We start from the raw sequence: 17,927 nt of genomic DNA, 5'->3' as shown, positions 1-17,927 counted from the left end.
GAGAGAGAGAGAGAGAGAGAGAGTACACCAATTATGCTCAGTCCAGGGGCTAACCTGGAATGAAAAAAACAGCTTATGCATACAGTAAAGGAGTAACTTGATTATTTGTCAAATGTTCTGTAAGACATTTATTAATTTTTGTATTAAAGATTTATTCAATTTGTATAAAACATTTTACATATATTTTGCTGTTTACATTAATATTAATATTTTAAAATGAGTAAATCTTTGTTATAAGCATTTTAGGGGTGTATATACTCAAGAGTAACAGTTGTAAAAGGGTACTAATCTACAATGTCTTAAGATGTTTTGGGATGATGGTTTGGGATTATTTTTGCTTGAAATGATATGAAATTGTTTTAGTATGATAATTTAGGGGTATTTTTGTTTAAATGATCAAATTATGCAGTGATATGTTAAAATACATGGTTATAAGCATTTTAAGAGAGGATTTTTGTAATTCCGCGGCAGGTTCTGGAACCTATTACTGCGTAAAAGTGGGGGAGCACTGTATATTTAATAAACAAAAATTCAGTAGATAAAATGGCCAAACATCTCTCTCTCTCTGCTACACTATTATTATTGACATGCATTTAATGCACTACAGAACTCTACCTACATAATACAGTGCATATAACATACTTCATATAATTTTCAGCCTGAGTTTGTAGATGTATGTGTATGCAATTACGAATAGCATTAAGGTCTCTCTCTCTCTCTCTCTCTCTCTCTCTCTCTCTCTCTCTCTCTCTCTCTCTCTCTCTCTCTCTCTCTCCAAACTATTGTACTCATACGTGAAAAAGATGAATAAAAGAAGAATAGAAATAGGCCTCTAAGAAATGAAGGGAGATTAAGAAATGAAAAAAAGGAAATATGCAACATATTAGCAGAAAGATATGAAAGAATTTACCCCTAGATTTGATAATTAAGATAATGTTACAGATATAAGGGATGAAAATAGTGAATATTTATCAGACATAGATATTAATGAAGCTGATATTGAGCAGGCTATTTAATGAAATTAAATATGGATCAGCAGCTGGTCCACAGATGGTGTCCCTGCCATTTTGTTAAAAAAAGTAGTTCATTCTATTGCAAAGCCGCTTGCAATATTATTAAGGAAAAGTGTAGATACAGGCAAGATTTATGATGAGCATAAATTAGCATATATTACCCCTACTTTCAAAAGCTGATCAAGACTAGAGGCAAGTAATTATAGGCCTGTATGAAAGGGCAATGAAGAAAAATATTATGAAACATTTAATAAAAAATAATTTGTTCAATATAGGTCAAAATGGATTTGTACCCGGAAAAAGTACACATACCCACCTGTTAGTCCACCGTGAGAACATACATAAAAATATGATAAACGGAAAAGAAACAGATGTGGTTTTTCTAGACTTTGCAAAAGCTTTTGACAAGGTAGACCATAATATATTAGCGAAGAAAATTAGAAAATATAATATAGTGGAAGATGCAAAATATACCAGAAGATGCATTAGCAATTCTCTGGTAGGCATAAAAATTGCCTCACACTGAGGGACATGGGGCAACCCAAACAAGATGTAAGGTCTGTAAGGTAAGGTAAGGTAAGGTAAGGTCTGTGTGTGTGTGTGTGTGTGTGTGTGTGAAAGATCTTTTTCAATAGGTCCCAAACTTTTTTTTTCTGATTTTGGGGTTTTGGATATTCAAGGAATTTATGTGCCGACAACATCTGTCTTTTCTTGTGGTCACACATTCAAGTGCTAACTAGACTAAACTTTGCTTTATTTTACTGTGTATGTGTGGCACAAGTTTACACCAAACCCACACCATACTATCAAATACATCACAAGAATGTAATCATTCCTACCTAAATTACGTCAGCAGGCAAACCAACAATGCTGAGAGTGCTACACTAAAAACCAGCCCACCCTTAGAATCCAGGGGACAGCTGCAAATACCAAAATTTTTGAGTGGCTGATAGTTCCATTACATCTCCCACAATCACCTTGTTAACATATTTTAGCAATGATGCCGTTCATATTCTTCAAGCAAGGAAATCTGATAAACATATATATATATATATACTAATATATATATTATATATAATATATAATATCTATATATATCTATATATTATATATATCTATATATTATATCTAATTATATAATATATCTTATATATATATATCTATATATAATATAGATTATATATATCACTATATATAATATATAGGATATATATATTATCTATATTATATATATATATATTATATATATATTATATATTCTTATATATATATATTATAGGTATAATATATATATCTATATCTATATCTATATATATATTCTATATCTTAATATATATTATATATATATCTCATATATATAATATATATCTATATATAATATATATATAGATATATCTATATATCTAATATCTATATATATCTATATATATATATATTATCTATATTATATAGCTATATATATATATCTAGATCTAATATATATATATAGTATATAATCTATATATATATATATATCTATCTATTATATATATCCTAATATATAATCGATATTTATTCTATCTAAATATATAGATCATATAATTATATCCTATACTATATATATATATATTAATATATATAATATATATATCTAGATAATATCAATATATCTAGAATCTAGATATATATCTATTATATATATATTATATATAGTATCTATATATCTATTGTTATCGATTATATCTATATATATATCTATATATATCGTATATATATCTATATATATCTTATATTTATTATATAGATATTATCATATATATATATATATCTATATATATCTATATAATCTATATATATCTATATATTATATATAATCTATTAATATCTTCGATATAGTATCTATATATATTATATATCTATTATGATATCTATATATATCTAGATATATTATATACTATATATATCTTATTCTATTCCTATATATATGCATATCTTATATTATATATATTATATATCTAAGAATAATATCTATTATATATATCTATATTATATCTAATATATATCTATATAATATTATATATATATATATTAGATATATATCGATATATCCTATATTATATCTATATAGATATATATATAATATATATATATATCTATATATATCTATATATATATATATATATATATTCTATATATATATATATATATATATATTAATATTATATCTACTATATTTATATCTATATATATCTTATATATATATATTATATAATTATATATATACATATATATATATATATATATATATATCTAATATATATATATATGCTATATATATACTATATATATTAGATATATATATATATTATAGAATATATATATATATATAGATATATATATATAATATATATATATATATATAGATATATTATAATTATATATATAAGATAGAGATATATAGATATTATTATATATATATAATATATATATATATTATATATATATATATATAAGTAGATATAGATATTTACTATATATAGTATATATATAAATATGATATATATATATATATATATATATAGATATGAGATCTAGATTATATATTATATTATATATATATTATCATAGTATATATATATATATAGATATATAGATATAATATATATATATATATATATAGAATAATATATATATATATATATATATAGATATATATATAATAATTATATATATATATATATAGATTACGATATAGATATTTTTTATTATTTTATATTATTAAAATATATAATATATACAGGCGGTCCCCGGCTTACGACGGTTCGTCTTACGACGTTCCGAGGTTACGACGCTTTTTCTTAAATATTCAATGGAAATTCCGTCCTGGGTTACGACGCTTGTTCCGAGGTTACGACGCTGACGCTTCCGACGCTCCGAGTTAACGACGCTTTTAAAAAACGCATGCTATGATAAAATCCTTTATAGTTTAGCACAGTACATAATAAAAATATGTTTTTGGTTACATTACAACAAAAATTTTGAGGTTATGATGAATTTTTGACACTTTTTTTTTTCGTATTTTTTGAATTTTTTTACTGGACGCCGCATATGCGGAACTAGTTTTTGTGCGGGGGGGGGGGGGGGGGGGCGAATGAATACACTAGCTTTGGGATGCGCAGTTTAAAACAGTCCAAAAGCGCAAATATATGAAAAATCATTGCTTGTTTCCAGTACATAATTAAAAAAACTAAGTTTCTGGTTAGATTACAACACAAATGCCAAGGTTACGACGTTTTGTTATGCTTTTTAACGATACCTCATATGCAGAACTAGTTTTGAGCGAGGTGCATAAATTAATTAACGCTATTAAAACTGTATGGTAAATTGACCGAACAACGACCTCGGACGGTCTGAGGACGCCAAGCGTAACAATACGAAAGGACGCCACTTCAATCGCGTGCCTGCCTGCATTCCACTAGGTTTGTGTGCTGAGAGTTGCTGAAAATTCCTTGCCATTTTCGCTAATTTACAATGGCTCCTAAACGCCAAAGTACTTCCTCCGATGATAGTTCATCCAAGAAGAGGAAGGTCATCACGATGGAGGTCAAATATGACGTGATAAAGCGTTCGGAGAAGGGAGAAACTAACACCGAAATAGGCCGTTCTTTAGGCTTGAGCAGGACCACGGTGGTAACCATTGTGAGGATAAGGAACGTATTCTGAAGCACGTTAAGGATGCTGCACCGATGAAGTCAACGGTGATAAACGAGAAGCAACGTAGCCAGAGCATTGTTGAAATGGAGAAATTGCTCATGATCTGGCTGGAGGACCAGAACCAGCGACGTGTTCCGGTGAGCTTAAGTGTGATCCAGGAGAAGGCTAGAGCGCTGCATGAGGCAGTAGTGAAAAAGTTTGGCGAAGGCAGTGCTGGTGGTGAATTTTCCGCGAGTAGAGGTTGGTTTAACCGTTTTAAGGCTCGTGCAAATTTGCATAATGTGAAGCTGCAAGGTGAAGCTGCTAGTGCTGATAGCGAAGCAGCAGAAAGTTTTCCAGGTGGTTTGGCTGAGATAATTAAGGATGGTGGTTACACGGCTGACCAAGTCTTTAATGTGGATGAGACTGGATTATTTTGGAAAAGAATGCCAAATCGAACGTACCTTTCCAAGGAGGAGAAGTCAGCACCTGCCATAAAGCTGGAAGGAGCGACTGACTTTGCTGTTTGGGGCCAATGCAAGTGGTGATTTGAAACTGAAGCCCTTGCTGGTGTATTTGGCCGAGAATCCCAGGGCTTTCAAGGGCATTTTCAAGAGTCAACTCCCTGTGATTTGGAAATCTAACAAGAAGGCGTGGGTTACCTTAATGGTCTTCGAAGATTGGTTCAATGACCATTTCGTGCCAGCAGTGGAGCGGTATTTGACTTCGAAGGGTCTGCCTTTTAAGGCCCTCTTAGTCCTGGACAATGCCCCTGGTCACCCTTCAAATTTGAGCGACATGCATCCTAATGTGAAGGTGGGGTGTACCTCCCACCCAATACCACATCGCTGATACAGCCAATGGACCAGGGAGTAATAGCAAATTTCAAGGCTTACTACCTTAGAAGGACCATACGTGTTGCTTTGAGGGCCATAGAAGCTAACAAGGAGTTGACACTGAAGCAATTCTGGAAGGGCTACAACATTGCAGATGCAGTGAAGAACATTGCAAGTGCTTGGGACGAGGTGAAGACGACCACTTTAAATGGGGCCTGGAGGAAACTGTGTCCACAGTTTGTGCACAGTTTTGAAGGCTTTGACCAGGCAGAAGACGTCGAGACTGTGACGAGGAAGATCGTAGGGCTAAGCAAGAGGCTGCAACTAGATCTTGAACCTGATGATGTAACAGAGCTGCTGGCTTCCCATGGAGAGGAATTGTCTGCAGAGGACTTACTAGAACTTGAACAACAAATGATTGAGGAAGAGGAGGCGGCACCAGAGCCAAAACCCAGGTCATTAACTGTGAAAGGCTTGTCAGAGGGTTTTACTCATCTGGAGAGAGCCTTGGCTTCTTTTGAGGCAGAAGACCCTAACGTTTCTAGGTTTGACAAAATCAAGAGAGGAATCATGGATTTGGTGACTTTCTACAAGGAGACCCTGAAGGAGAAGCAGACGAAGAGAAGTGTGCAGTCCAGGCTTGACACTTTCTTTCACAAGTCTCCAGTACCACCACCTCCCACTCCTAGTCCTGGTAAGGAATTCTGAACTGTTTTACTAATTTATGTGTTTACATAGTGTACATATTAAAATGTGTTAATTTTTTAATGTAACAACTACTAAATGTAAGAGTATAAATTGTAACTTCATTAATTTTCATCATTTGTAATTTTATTGCAGAAGTGGTGACAGTTCCAGATCCCCCTGTACTACCTGTGACAGTTCCAGATCTCCCTGTACTACCTGTGACAGTTCCAGATCTCCCTGTACTACCTGTGACAGTTCCAGATCCCCCTGTACCTGGACCCTCTGTATCAGCCCGCCCACCTGCACGTGTACAACCAGGTAAGCAATTTCATTTTTCTCATTTTCATGTTGGAAATTGTTTACACCCTACATACATTCGTACACTAACTTACATAGTGGTACAATGTGTTTGATGTTGCATAACCTTATTATTATTTTTTTTTCCATTTCAGACCCCTTTGATAGTGACAGTGACCCAGATGACCCTGAGCCTTTCCATGGTTTTGATGCCTCGCCCTATACATCAGGTAAGGATCCTTAACAAATTTGTATAAAATGTTTATAAATTGCTAATAGAAAATTTTATTAAAAGTGTACATATGCTACAATTACATACATCCACCTTATAATATATTTATGTACCCTATCATTCTTTCCAGATGTAGATGTTCCCTCATCAGTTGATACAAGTATCACCTCCCCAGAGCCCAAATCAGTTTGATACGAGTAGTATCACCTCTCCCATTCCTTCAGGTAAAAGGGGAATTCTTCATTTTTTGTTTTTATATTGAACATACGTATTACACACTACATATGTCAAACAGTAATAAACATGTGCAGTAGTTAACAGTAGTAGTAACTATCATTTTATATATTTTTTATCATTCCAGACTCCCAAGCACCCTGCCCATCCACTCCATAGCCCAGCCACCCACTCTCATGTACCATTGACCATCCCAGTAAGCAAAGCCAACACTAGAATTTGGTAAGGACAGTTTTTTTATTAATGTTTTTAATATTACATATGTAATAACCATGTTATGTATGTAACATACATACTATAATCATATGTACTACTATTACATTACATTCCAGACTGGCATGCACCTGTGACTTACATAAACCAGACTCTACATAGCCTACATGTCTTCATTTTGCTGGAGGTAAGGAATTCTCAGTTGTGTTTAATGTTTGCATACGTACAATAAATTTTGTACACCTAAGTGGTTACATACTGTCCTTTAATATTAATTCTTCATTCCAGACTGCCCATCATCCTAGCCTGTTATCTGTGATAAAGCACACTGAAGTTAGGTTTGGAATGCATCCTTATCATGAATGCTCTACACCTCCACCTCCATCTCCCACAACCTAGGTAACAGCTTTGAGACTCACTAAAAGTTGGTAAGTTATGTAAGGAATTTCTAAATTAAGTTTTTATACTACATGTTATATGTGATATTAAACCACTGTATGTGCATATTACTGTATGTAACTTACTATGCATAGAGTACTTACTGACATACTAATTATTTTTTGTACATTCCAGAACCCCCTGAATGATGTAGGCTATGGGCCACATAAGACTTTGTCCATCCAGGGTTTACATTGAAAGACAACTTAAACTAAAGGTAAGGAATTAATTAACATACATTAACTCTTTAGTACTCTTGATATATCTACAGTAATTAACATATGCATTCACAACTTTCTGTAGTGTATATTTTGTACACTAATTTTGTTACTTTTTCCTTCCAGAACCAACATTTTTCACACAACTCCAGGTTGTTACTACAAGTGTCATCAAGGGATAACTACTACAAGTAGAAGCACCATTTTTGATGGAACAAAACCCTTCAGGAAAGTATACGTATCACATGTAACATGTAGTGTAACAAAGTATGAACAGTAAGGTTTTTACATACAGTAGTACACATATTACATACGTACATAACTTTTTTTTACAGGAATTTCCAACCAAGTTTGATTATGTACATATGTACATGTTATAAACCACTGTACGTATGGTTACTGTATGTAACTTACTAAACATACATAACATGACTTAACTTTGATACTTTTTTGGTACATTCCAGAAAACCAGGACCCCCTCCATGATGCAGGCTATGGGGCCACATAAAACTTTGTCCAGGGTTACTACATAACATAGAACGACAACTGTAAACTATGTACTACTGTACTAAAGGTAAGGAATTATACATAGTACATATAGTAAACATACATTAAGTGACCAAGATCTCTCACATGGGATAAGTGATCAAGGTCCCTCATGGAATTACATACATACTGTACACTCCCTGCTGAACAGGGGGTGTAGACCAATCATTTACAATATTAAACCACTGTATGGTGCATATTACTGTATGTAACTTACTATGCATAGAGTACTTACTGACAAAATTATCTTTTGTACATTCCAGAACCCCCTGAATGATGTAGGCTATGGGGCCACATAAGACTTTGTCCATCCAGGGTTACATTGAACGAGAACTTTAAACTAAAGGTAAGGAATTAATTAACATACATTAACTAAGTTTTATACATGTTATATATGTGATATTAAACCACTGTATGGTGCATATTACTGTATGTAACTTACTATGCATAGAGTACTTACTGACAAAATTATCTTTTGTACATTCCAGAACCCCCTGAATGATGTAGGCTATGGGGCCACATAAGACTTTGTCCATCCAGGGTTACATTGAACGAGAACTTTAAACTAAAGGTAAGGAATTAATTAACATACATTAACTAAGTTTTATACATGTTATATATGTGATATTAAACCACTGTATGGTGCATATTACTGTATGTAACTTACTATGCATAGAGTACTTACTGACATACTAATTATTTTTTGTACATTCCAGAACCCCCTGAATGATGTAGGCTATGGGGCCACATAAGACTTTGTCCATCCAGGGTTACATTGAAAGACAACTTTAAACTAAAGGTAAGGAATTAATTCACATACATTAACTTTTTTACTCTTGATATAACTCAAAGTAAGGAATTAATTAACATACATTAACTCTTTTACTCTTGATATCTATAATTTACATATTGTATTCAGGACTTTGTGTAGTATTTTGTACTAATTGTGTTATACTTTTACCTTCCAGAGCTACCAGACTGGGATTTTAGTGTATCAAGGATCTAACAAAGTGTGCAATGCATGTGTATACGTATACAGTGACAGTGTTTAGTGTATACCCTAAGGATTAAGTGTAGTGTACATTGTGCTTTTTAGTGTCACAAGAGTTTAATAAAGAATTATACCTTCAAGAACCATCCTTTGCCATTGGAATAACCACACTACACATCATGCAATCTACTTGCATGTCCACCACAGGTAAGGTCTCTAACTTTTTCTTAGTTTAAGGCATATTTCCAAGTGTCGTTCCGGCTTACGACGATTTTCGGCTTACGACGCGCCTCAAGAACGGAACCCCCGTCGTAACCCGGGGGACTGCCTGCTGTATTATATCTATTATAGATATTAGATTACTAGATATAGATATTAGATAGATATATAGAATAATATAGATATATATATATATATATATATATACTATTATAATTGATAGAGAGATATAGATATAGATAAGATATATAATAAGATATATATAGATATATTAGAGATATTAGATATAGATGATATTATATAGATATGATATAGATTTCGATTCTATATAGATATAGATATAGATATGTGTATATATATATATATATATATATATATATATATATATATATATATATATATATATATATATATATATATATATATATATTTTTTTTTTTTTTTTTTTTTGTTTTTTTTTTTTTTTTTTTTCGTTAAAAAGCAATTGCTTTAGTGGCATCAATAAGTTTCTTGCAGGTATCTTCATACCGACGAAGTTTTTTTCCTATTCTCGTTCGTCAATTTCTGGTGAAAAATACGCAGACTTCCTTCTTCCATTTATTGAATTTTGTCACTACAGCTCGTTTTCTGCCTATGGCATTATCAAGCGACTACTGACTTACAATCTGACCTTTCGGCCTATTTATCTCATCGTGTGGGAGGTATGACCTTGAGGTATGGGTACTGGTTAGTCTAGGGATTAACAGCTTAAGGGCGTTGTTTTAGTTACAAAGAACATAAGGACATATGTACTGTGACAATAAGAGTGAAAGTTTAAAACAGTGGTTAAATAAATATTCATAATACAATGTCATGTGCTAGAGTTTCCTTAAATGTATGTTTAAAATTTAATATGTTACATGTTGGTTTTAGATAAAAATTACAAAATTACATACAGGAATGAAAATGAATATAGAAATCTAAATACGGGAGTACAAATATATGTATATATTTTATAGCATGCATAAAGGTACAAGAGATAATTTCTGTTTATACATAAATGTGTATATTGATTTAAATTTGAGTGTGTGTGTGTGTGTGTCATGTCCAAAATGGTCTGCGTTGGTTAACGGTTGCTGATTCGTGTTGGGCGGGGTCTCAGCGACCTGAGTAAGGATGTTACTTGACTTTCGCTGACGCTGGGTCTTCTCATGCCTTCCAAGGGGCGCGATGTTCTCGGTGGATTGGGCGCGCTGTCTGGTCCCTGTTGGCTTGGGTATTCCTTCTCCTGCTGGAGGGGAGTATATGGTCCGATTCTTGTTGGACGTTCAAGGTCGGCTTCTGAATAGCGATGCTCACTGCTTCCGTTATTAAGAGGCGACCGTAGTTGTCTTCTCTGTGTACGACCTGGGTTTGCCTTCTATGAGCTCTTGTAGAGATGGCTTCCTGTCGTGAACATCTATGTAATGTGATGGATGGCCCCTTGATTTCTATGAGCCAGCAGACGTCTCCGAAGGGTCGTTGTAGTGTGCCCGATGTAGTTTTGGCTGTGAGGTTTACACACCTCCTCTGGACAAGTAAATTTGTAAACTACATTCGTAGGAGATGTGCAGAATGTAGTTTACAAATTTACTTGTCCAGCAGGAGAAGGAATACCCAAGCCAACAGGTACCAGACAGCGCGCCCCAATCCACCAAGAACATTGCGCCCCTTGGAAGGCATGAGAAGACCAGCGTCAGCGAAAGTCAAGTAACATCCTTACTCAGGTCGCTGAGACCCCGCCCAACACGAATCAGCAACCGTTAACCAACGTAGACCATTTTGGACATGCACACACACACAAACACACACTAAATTTAAATCACACATTTATGTATAAACCAGAAATGATCTCTTGTACCTTTATGCATGCTATAAAATATATACATATATTTGTACTCCCGTATTTAGATTTCTATATTCATTTTCATTCCTGTATGTAATTTTGTAATTTTTATCTAAAACCAACATGTAACATATTAATTTTAAACATACATTTAAGGAACTCTAGCACATGACATTGTATTATGAATATTTATTTAACCACTGTTTAAACTTTCACTCCTATTGTCACAGTACATATGTCCTTATGTTCTTTGTAACTAAAACAACGCCCTTAAGCTGTTAATCCCTAGACTAACCAGTACCTATACCTCAGGTCATACCTCCCACACGATGAGATAGATAGGCCGAAAGGTCAGATTGTAAGTCAGTAGTCGCTTGATAATGCCATAAGGCGAAACAGCTGTCCGTGACAAAATTCAATAAATGGAAGAAGGAAGTCTGCGTATTTTTCACCAGAAATTGACGAACGAGAATCGGAAAAAACTTCGTCGGTATGAAGATACCTGCAAGAAACTTATTGATGCCACTAAAGCAATTGCTTTTAACGAAAATTGTATTAGAGAAAAACTATGCCCTAAAAGTATATATGATATATATATATATATATTATATATATATATATATATATACCTCTATATATATATATATATAATATATATATATATATATATATATATATATATATATATATATATATATATATATATATATATATATATATATATATATATATAAATATATATATATATATATATATTATATATATATATATATATATATATATATATATATATATATATATATATATATATATATATATATATATATATATATATAGTATATATATATATATATATATATATATATATATATATATATATATATATATATATATTATATATATATATATATATATATATATATATATATATATATATATATATATATATATATATATTCTATATATATATATATATATATATATATATATATATAATATATATATATTATATATATATATATAGTACACCAAGCTACAAATGTCCTTTAATATCTAATTCACTCTACCTCAGAATTAATATATTTTTATATATGTTTAACCAAAGAGGAATTTTTTAGTATATGACCTGATCTCAGTCATTTGTGGGTTCGGGATATGAAGGAAAAAACAGGAGAGAGATAAGTTCACATGCATGTGATGGAGGACATGCAAAAATAATAATCGATGAAACGTTTAACACAGGTGTATTCTTCTTAGCTACACAGGTGGCCTGTAATTATTACGTTAACTATGCTAGTGCACAACCGAACGGCAGGTTAGCCTGTTAATGACACTCATGACGATACACGTCTTTGTGTGGTGGCCGACGGGAATGCGCGGGGCACTGGGCACTCGTGTCTCAACCCAGTCAGTCTGTACTGTATGCGACCCGCTGACGAACTGCTCTGACCGATGGTGCGGCCTCTGTTTCAAATGCCCCCTTTCAGATGGCATCGTTATGCAAGAAGCTGATTGGTTATTCTGGCTCCTTAGACATAAGGGCCAATCACGAAGGGATATAGAGATACGTGGTACTCTTTTGAACTGCCAAGCCACGCCAACTTGTAACGTCTTTGGCGGTTGACTTGTTTCGTCACACATACACACAGTATCACTTATAACGGTTTCACGGGACTTCAGACTATCACGGCATATTCAAAACTGTATTGAATCAGCTCTCACTCCCTCCCCAGTTCTTGCGTCCCGCAAGACATACACCGATCTTATGATTTGTGCATTGCTGTTCTTCTTTGAGTGCCACACCGCCTTTGAGTGCCGTACCATCCAGTTTGTGCAAAATTTAAAACTATTAGGGTAGGGCCATTCGGCATGTTACAAACACAAGTTACAACAAATGAATCTCACGCCTCACAATGTGTCATACAGAAAAGCAAATTTAGGTTCACATTCAATAATATGAATGAAAAATGGATGTCACAACTCCAGCTCAAAAAAAGTTAAATCATAAAAATTCACATAAAATGAGTCACAAATGAAACGTCACTCATAAGAAAATTGGTAAAAAGTATAATAAATCTTACTGAATTCTTTCTCCAACAATAAAAACAAGAAAATAAACAACTAAATTCAAAGATTACACACACAAATTTTTTTTTTTCAAAATAATCTCACTTTCCCACATCATCAATGGAACACCAACAAATTTCTGACAAAGCATACACAGCATTGACAACGATATGAAATTTTGGACCACAGCGTAATTGGCATCATAAGATGGACAAAAATTAGATGCACTGCAATAAGATGTTTAGCACGACTTGAAATGCAATAGAAAATAATAATGCAATAAAAAACAATACAATTATGAATACATAGACTCACTCATTATATGCTTGGAACTGCAACAAAAATAATTTTTTTTTTAAATTAGACATCAATTTCTCAGAAATAACTGACATGAAACAAAAGTGCATAAGCATGTTTTTGTTACTCTCTGTTCACTTTGTGACGGACACATTTACTCATGACTTGCGCTGGTATGCTACCTAAGGCACTACATGCACTTACAAATTATGTGGATGGTTTGCTTTATCGAAGAGGGAGGAGAGGTGGCACAACAAGTTACTTTTTTTTTTTTTTGTTTTTATTTTTTTCTTTTTTCATTTACTAAAGCATTTATCTTCTGCATGTTCAGAACACTGTGACTTGTCAGTCAACTCCCTTACACACTACCAAACCCACAGACACTCATCACATTTACACTTCCATGGCACTTACTCAACACGTTCATACAACAGCTGACTCACTTGCCTCTGTTTTCTGTGCAACTCACCCATAGGTGTAACTGAACTTTTAAATGTATGCGTCGCAGTTCCTCTCTCTCTCTCTGGCTCGTGCCTTACAGTACTCTTGGGAAGAGTGTCTGCTACTCTTTTTGCTCTAACAGTTGCTCGATCCTACAATTTGTTGAGAAATTAACATTCTTAAGGCTATCTATATCAGGGATAAAAACAGAATTTGTTCTCACTTCATCATCAAATTAAAAATTACTTCTCTTTCCCAATGAAATCAGACTACTCTTTCAACAAACTTATCAGTCTCGTTACTTTACTCAAACAAACTCTAATGAATTTACGTTAATAATTCTGCCTTGCCTTTAAATCTTAACTGCAATTCTTCGATGGGGACAAATGGGTTGCATTATCGTTCGTGATACTTTAATGTGGTCAGAGCACGGCCTAAAAGAGAACCATCCTTTTTTCTCTTATTTTTTTTATACGCTCTAATGTTACTTTCTACAAATTCTCTATCTGCATTTCCCTAACACAACATGCCATTGATGACACTACTAAAGGCTACACAACTTGTTCATTGTGCAGTCGAACTAATACTAATACAGGCAGTCCCCGGCTTACGACGGTTCTGGCTTACGACGGTTCTGGCTTACGACGTTCCGAGGTTACGACACTTTTTCAATGGAAAATCCGTCATGGGTTACGACGCTTTGTTCCGAGGTTACGACTCTGACGCTTCCGACGCTCCGAGTTAACGACGCTTTTTAAAAAACGCATGCTATGATAAAAATCCTTTATAGTTTAGCACAGTATATAATAAAAATATGTTTTTGGTTACATTACAACAAAAATTTTGAGGTTATGATGATTTTCGACACTTTTTTTTTTTTTCGTATTTTTTTAATTTTTTTAGTGACGCCGCATATGCGGAACTAGTTTGCGGGCAAATGAATACACTAGCTTGGGATGCGCAGTTTAAAACAGTCCAAAAGCGCAAATAATGAAAAAATCATTGCTTGTTTCCAGTACATAATTAAAAAAACTAAGTTTCTGGTTAGATTACAACGCAAATTCCAAGGTTACGACGTTTTGTTATGCTTCTTAACGATACCTCATACGCAGAATTAGTTTTTGAGCGGAGGCGCATAAATTAATTAACGCTATTAAACTGTATGGTAAATTGACCCCGAACAACGACCTCGGACGATCGAGGGACACTAAGCGTAACAATACCAAAGGACGCCACTTCAATCGCGTGTCTGCCTGAAGTTCAGTCGGTTGTGTGCTAAGACGTTGCTGATTTTCCTTGCCATTTTCGCAAATTTACAATGGCTCCTAAATGCCAAAGTACTTCCTCCAATGATAGTTCATCCAAGAAGAGGAAGGTCATCACGATGGAGGTAAAATATGACGTGGTGAAGCGTTCGGAGAAGGGAGAAACTAACACCGAAATAGGCCGTTCTTTAGGCTTGAGCAGGACCACGGTGGTAACCATTGTGAAGGACAAGGAACGTATTCTGAAGCACGTTAAGGATGCTGCACCGATGAAGTCAACGGTGATAAACGAGAAGCAACGTAGCCAGAGCATTGTTGAAATGGAGAAATTGCTCATGATCTGGCTGGAGGACCAGAACCAGCGACGTGTTCGGTGAGCTTAAGTGTGATCCAGGAGAAGGCTAGAGCACTGCATGAGCAGTAGTGAAAAAGTTTGGTGAAGGCAGGCTGGTGGTGAATTTTCCGCGAGTAGAGGTTGGTTTAACCGTTTTAAGGCTCGTGCAAATTTGCATAATGTGAAGCTGCAAGGTGAAGCTGCTAGTGCTGATAGCGAAGCAGCAGGTAGTTTTCCTGGTGGTTTGGCCGAGATAATTAAGGATGGTGGCTACACGGCTGACCAAGTCTTTAATGTGGATGAGACTGGATTATTTTGGAAAAGAATGCCAAATCGAACGTACCTTTCCAAGGAGGAGAAGTCGCACCTGGCCATAAAGCTGGAAAAGGAGTCGACTGAACTTTGCTGTTTGGGGCCAATGCAAGTGGCGATTTGAAACTGAAGCCCTTGCTGGTGTATTTGGCCAAGAATCCCAGGGCATTCAAGGGCATTTTCAAGAGTCAACTCCCTGTGATTTGGAAATCAAATAAGAAGGCTTGGTTACCTTGATGGTCTTCGAAGATTGGTTCAATGACCATTTCGTGCCAGCAGTGGAATGGTATTTGACTTCGAGGGGTCTGCCTTTTAAGGCCCTCTTAGTCCTGGACAATGCCCCTGGTCACCCTTCAAATTTGAGCGACATGCACCCTAATGTGAAGGTGGTGTACCTCCCACCCAATACCACATCGCTGATACAGCCAATGGACCAGGGAGTAATAGCTAATTTCAAGGCTTACTACCTTAGAAGTACCATACGTTTTTGCTTTGAGGCCATAGAAGCTAACAAGGAGTTGACACTGAAGCAATTCTGGAAGGGCTACAACATTGCTGATGCAGTGAAAAATATTGCAAGTGCTTGGGACGAGGTGAAGACGACCACTTTAAATGGGGCCTGGAAGAAACTGTGTACACAGTTTGTGCACAGTTTTGAAGGCTTTGACCAGGCAGAAGACGTCGAGACTGTGACGAGGAAGATCGTAGGGCTAAGCAAGAGGCTGAAACTAGATCTTGAACCTGATGATGTAACAGGAGCTGCTGGCATCCCATGGAGAGGAATTGTCTGCAGAGGACTTACTTGAACTTGAACAACAAATGATTGAGAAGAGGAGGCGGCACCAGAGTCCAAAAGCCAGGTCATTAACTGTGAAAGGCTTGTCAGAGGTTTTACTCATCTGGCGAGAGAGCCTTGGCTTTCTTTTGAGGCAGAATACCCACTAACGTTGCCAGGTTTGACAAAATAAAACGTGGAATGTTAGACTTAGTAACTTTCTACAAGGAGACCCTGAAGGAGAAGCAGACGAAGAGAAGTGTGCAGTCCAGGCTTGACACTTTCTTTCACAAGTCTCCAGTACCACCCTCCTCCCACTCCTAGTCCTGGTAAGGAATTCTGAACTGTTTTACTAATTTAATTTTGTGTTTACATAGTGTACATAGTAAAATGTAATTTTTTAATGTAACAACTAAATGTAAGAGTAAATTGTAACTTCATTAATGTTCATCATTTGTAATTTTATTGCAGAATGGTGACGTCCAGATCGTACTACCTGTCCAGTTCCAGATCCCCCTCCCTGTACTACCTGTGACAGTTCCAAATCCCCCTGTACCTGGGACCCTCTGTAGCAGCCCGTCCACCTGACGTGTACAATCAGGTAAGCAATTTCATTTTTCTCATTTTCATGTTGGAAATTGTTTACACCCTACATACATACGTACACTAACTTACATAGTGGGACAATGTGTTTGATGTTGCATAACCTTATTATTTTTTTTTTCATTTCAGACCCCTTTGATAGTGACAGCGACCCAGATGACCCTGAGCCTTTCCATGGTTTTGATGCCTCGCCCTATTCATCAGGTAAGGAATCCTTAACAAATTTGTATAAAATGTTTTATAAATTGCTAATAGAAATTTTATTAAAAGTGTACATATGCTAGTTACATCCACCTTATATTTATGTACCCTATCATTCTTTCCAGATCTAGATGTTCCCTCATCAGTTGATACGAGTAGTATCACCTCTCCA

The 17,927-nt window shown here is 34.6% G+C and overlaps 2 protein-coding genes and 1 long non-coding RNA gene across 3 annotated transcripts in view; 2 read left to right on the top strand and 1 right to left on the bottom strand.

The window, feature by feature from the left end:
- Positions 1-17,927, bottom strand: part of LOC135208072 (helicase POLQ-like) — a 158,704-nt gene that overhangs the window by 122,562 nt on the left and 18,215 nt on the right. The window lies entirely within an intron of this gene.
- LOC135208007 (tigger transposable element-derived protein 1-like) lies at positions 5,512-6,961 on the top strand. Its single transcript, XM_064240102.1, has 4 exons — positions 5,512-6,215; positions 6,362-6,526; positions 6,661-6,735; positions 6,868-6,961. Exons 1-4 carry the CDS (start codon positions 5,546-5,548, stop codon positions 6,927-6,929), a joined length of 972 nt encoding a protein of 323 aa, XP_064096172.1. The 5' UTR covers positions 5,512-5,545; the 3' UTR covers positions 6,930-6,961.
- LOC135208006 (uncharacterized) lies at positions 8,003-9,570 on the top strand. The gene is made up of 5 exons (XR_010313101.1): positions 8,003-8,414; positions 8,650-8,732; positions 8,875-8,957; positions 9,103-9,185; positions 9,355-9,570. It is a non-coding gene; the product is annotated as an uncharacterized LOC135208006 (long non-coding RNA).

The sequence above is a fragment of the Macrobrachium nipponense genome, chromosome 34, assembly GCF_015104395.2.
Source record: "Macrobrachium nipponense isolate FS-2020 chromosome 34, ASM1510439v2, whole genome shotgun sequence".
In the NCBI taxonomy this organism is placed as follows: Eukaryota; Metazoa; Arthropoda; class Malacostraca; order Decapoda; family Palaemonidae; genus Macrobrachium; species Macrobrachium nipponense.
Note: the sequence above shows the minus strand (reverse complement) of the source record. Positions and strands in the feature narration are given on the sequence as shown.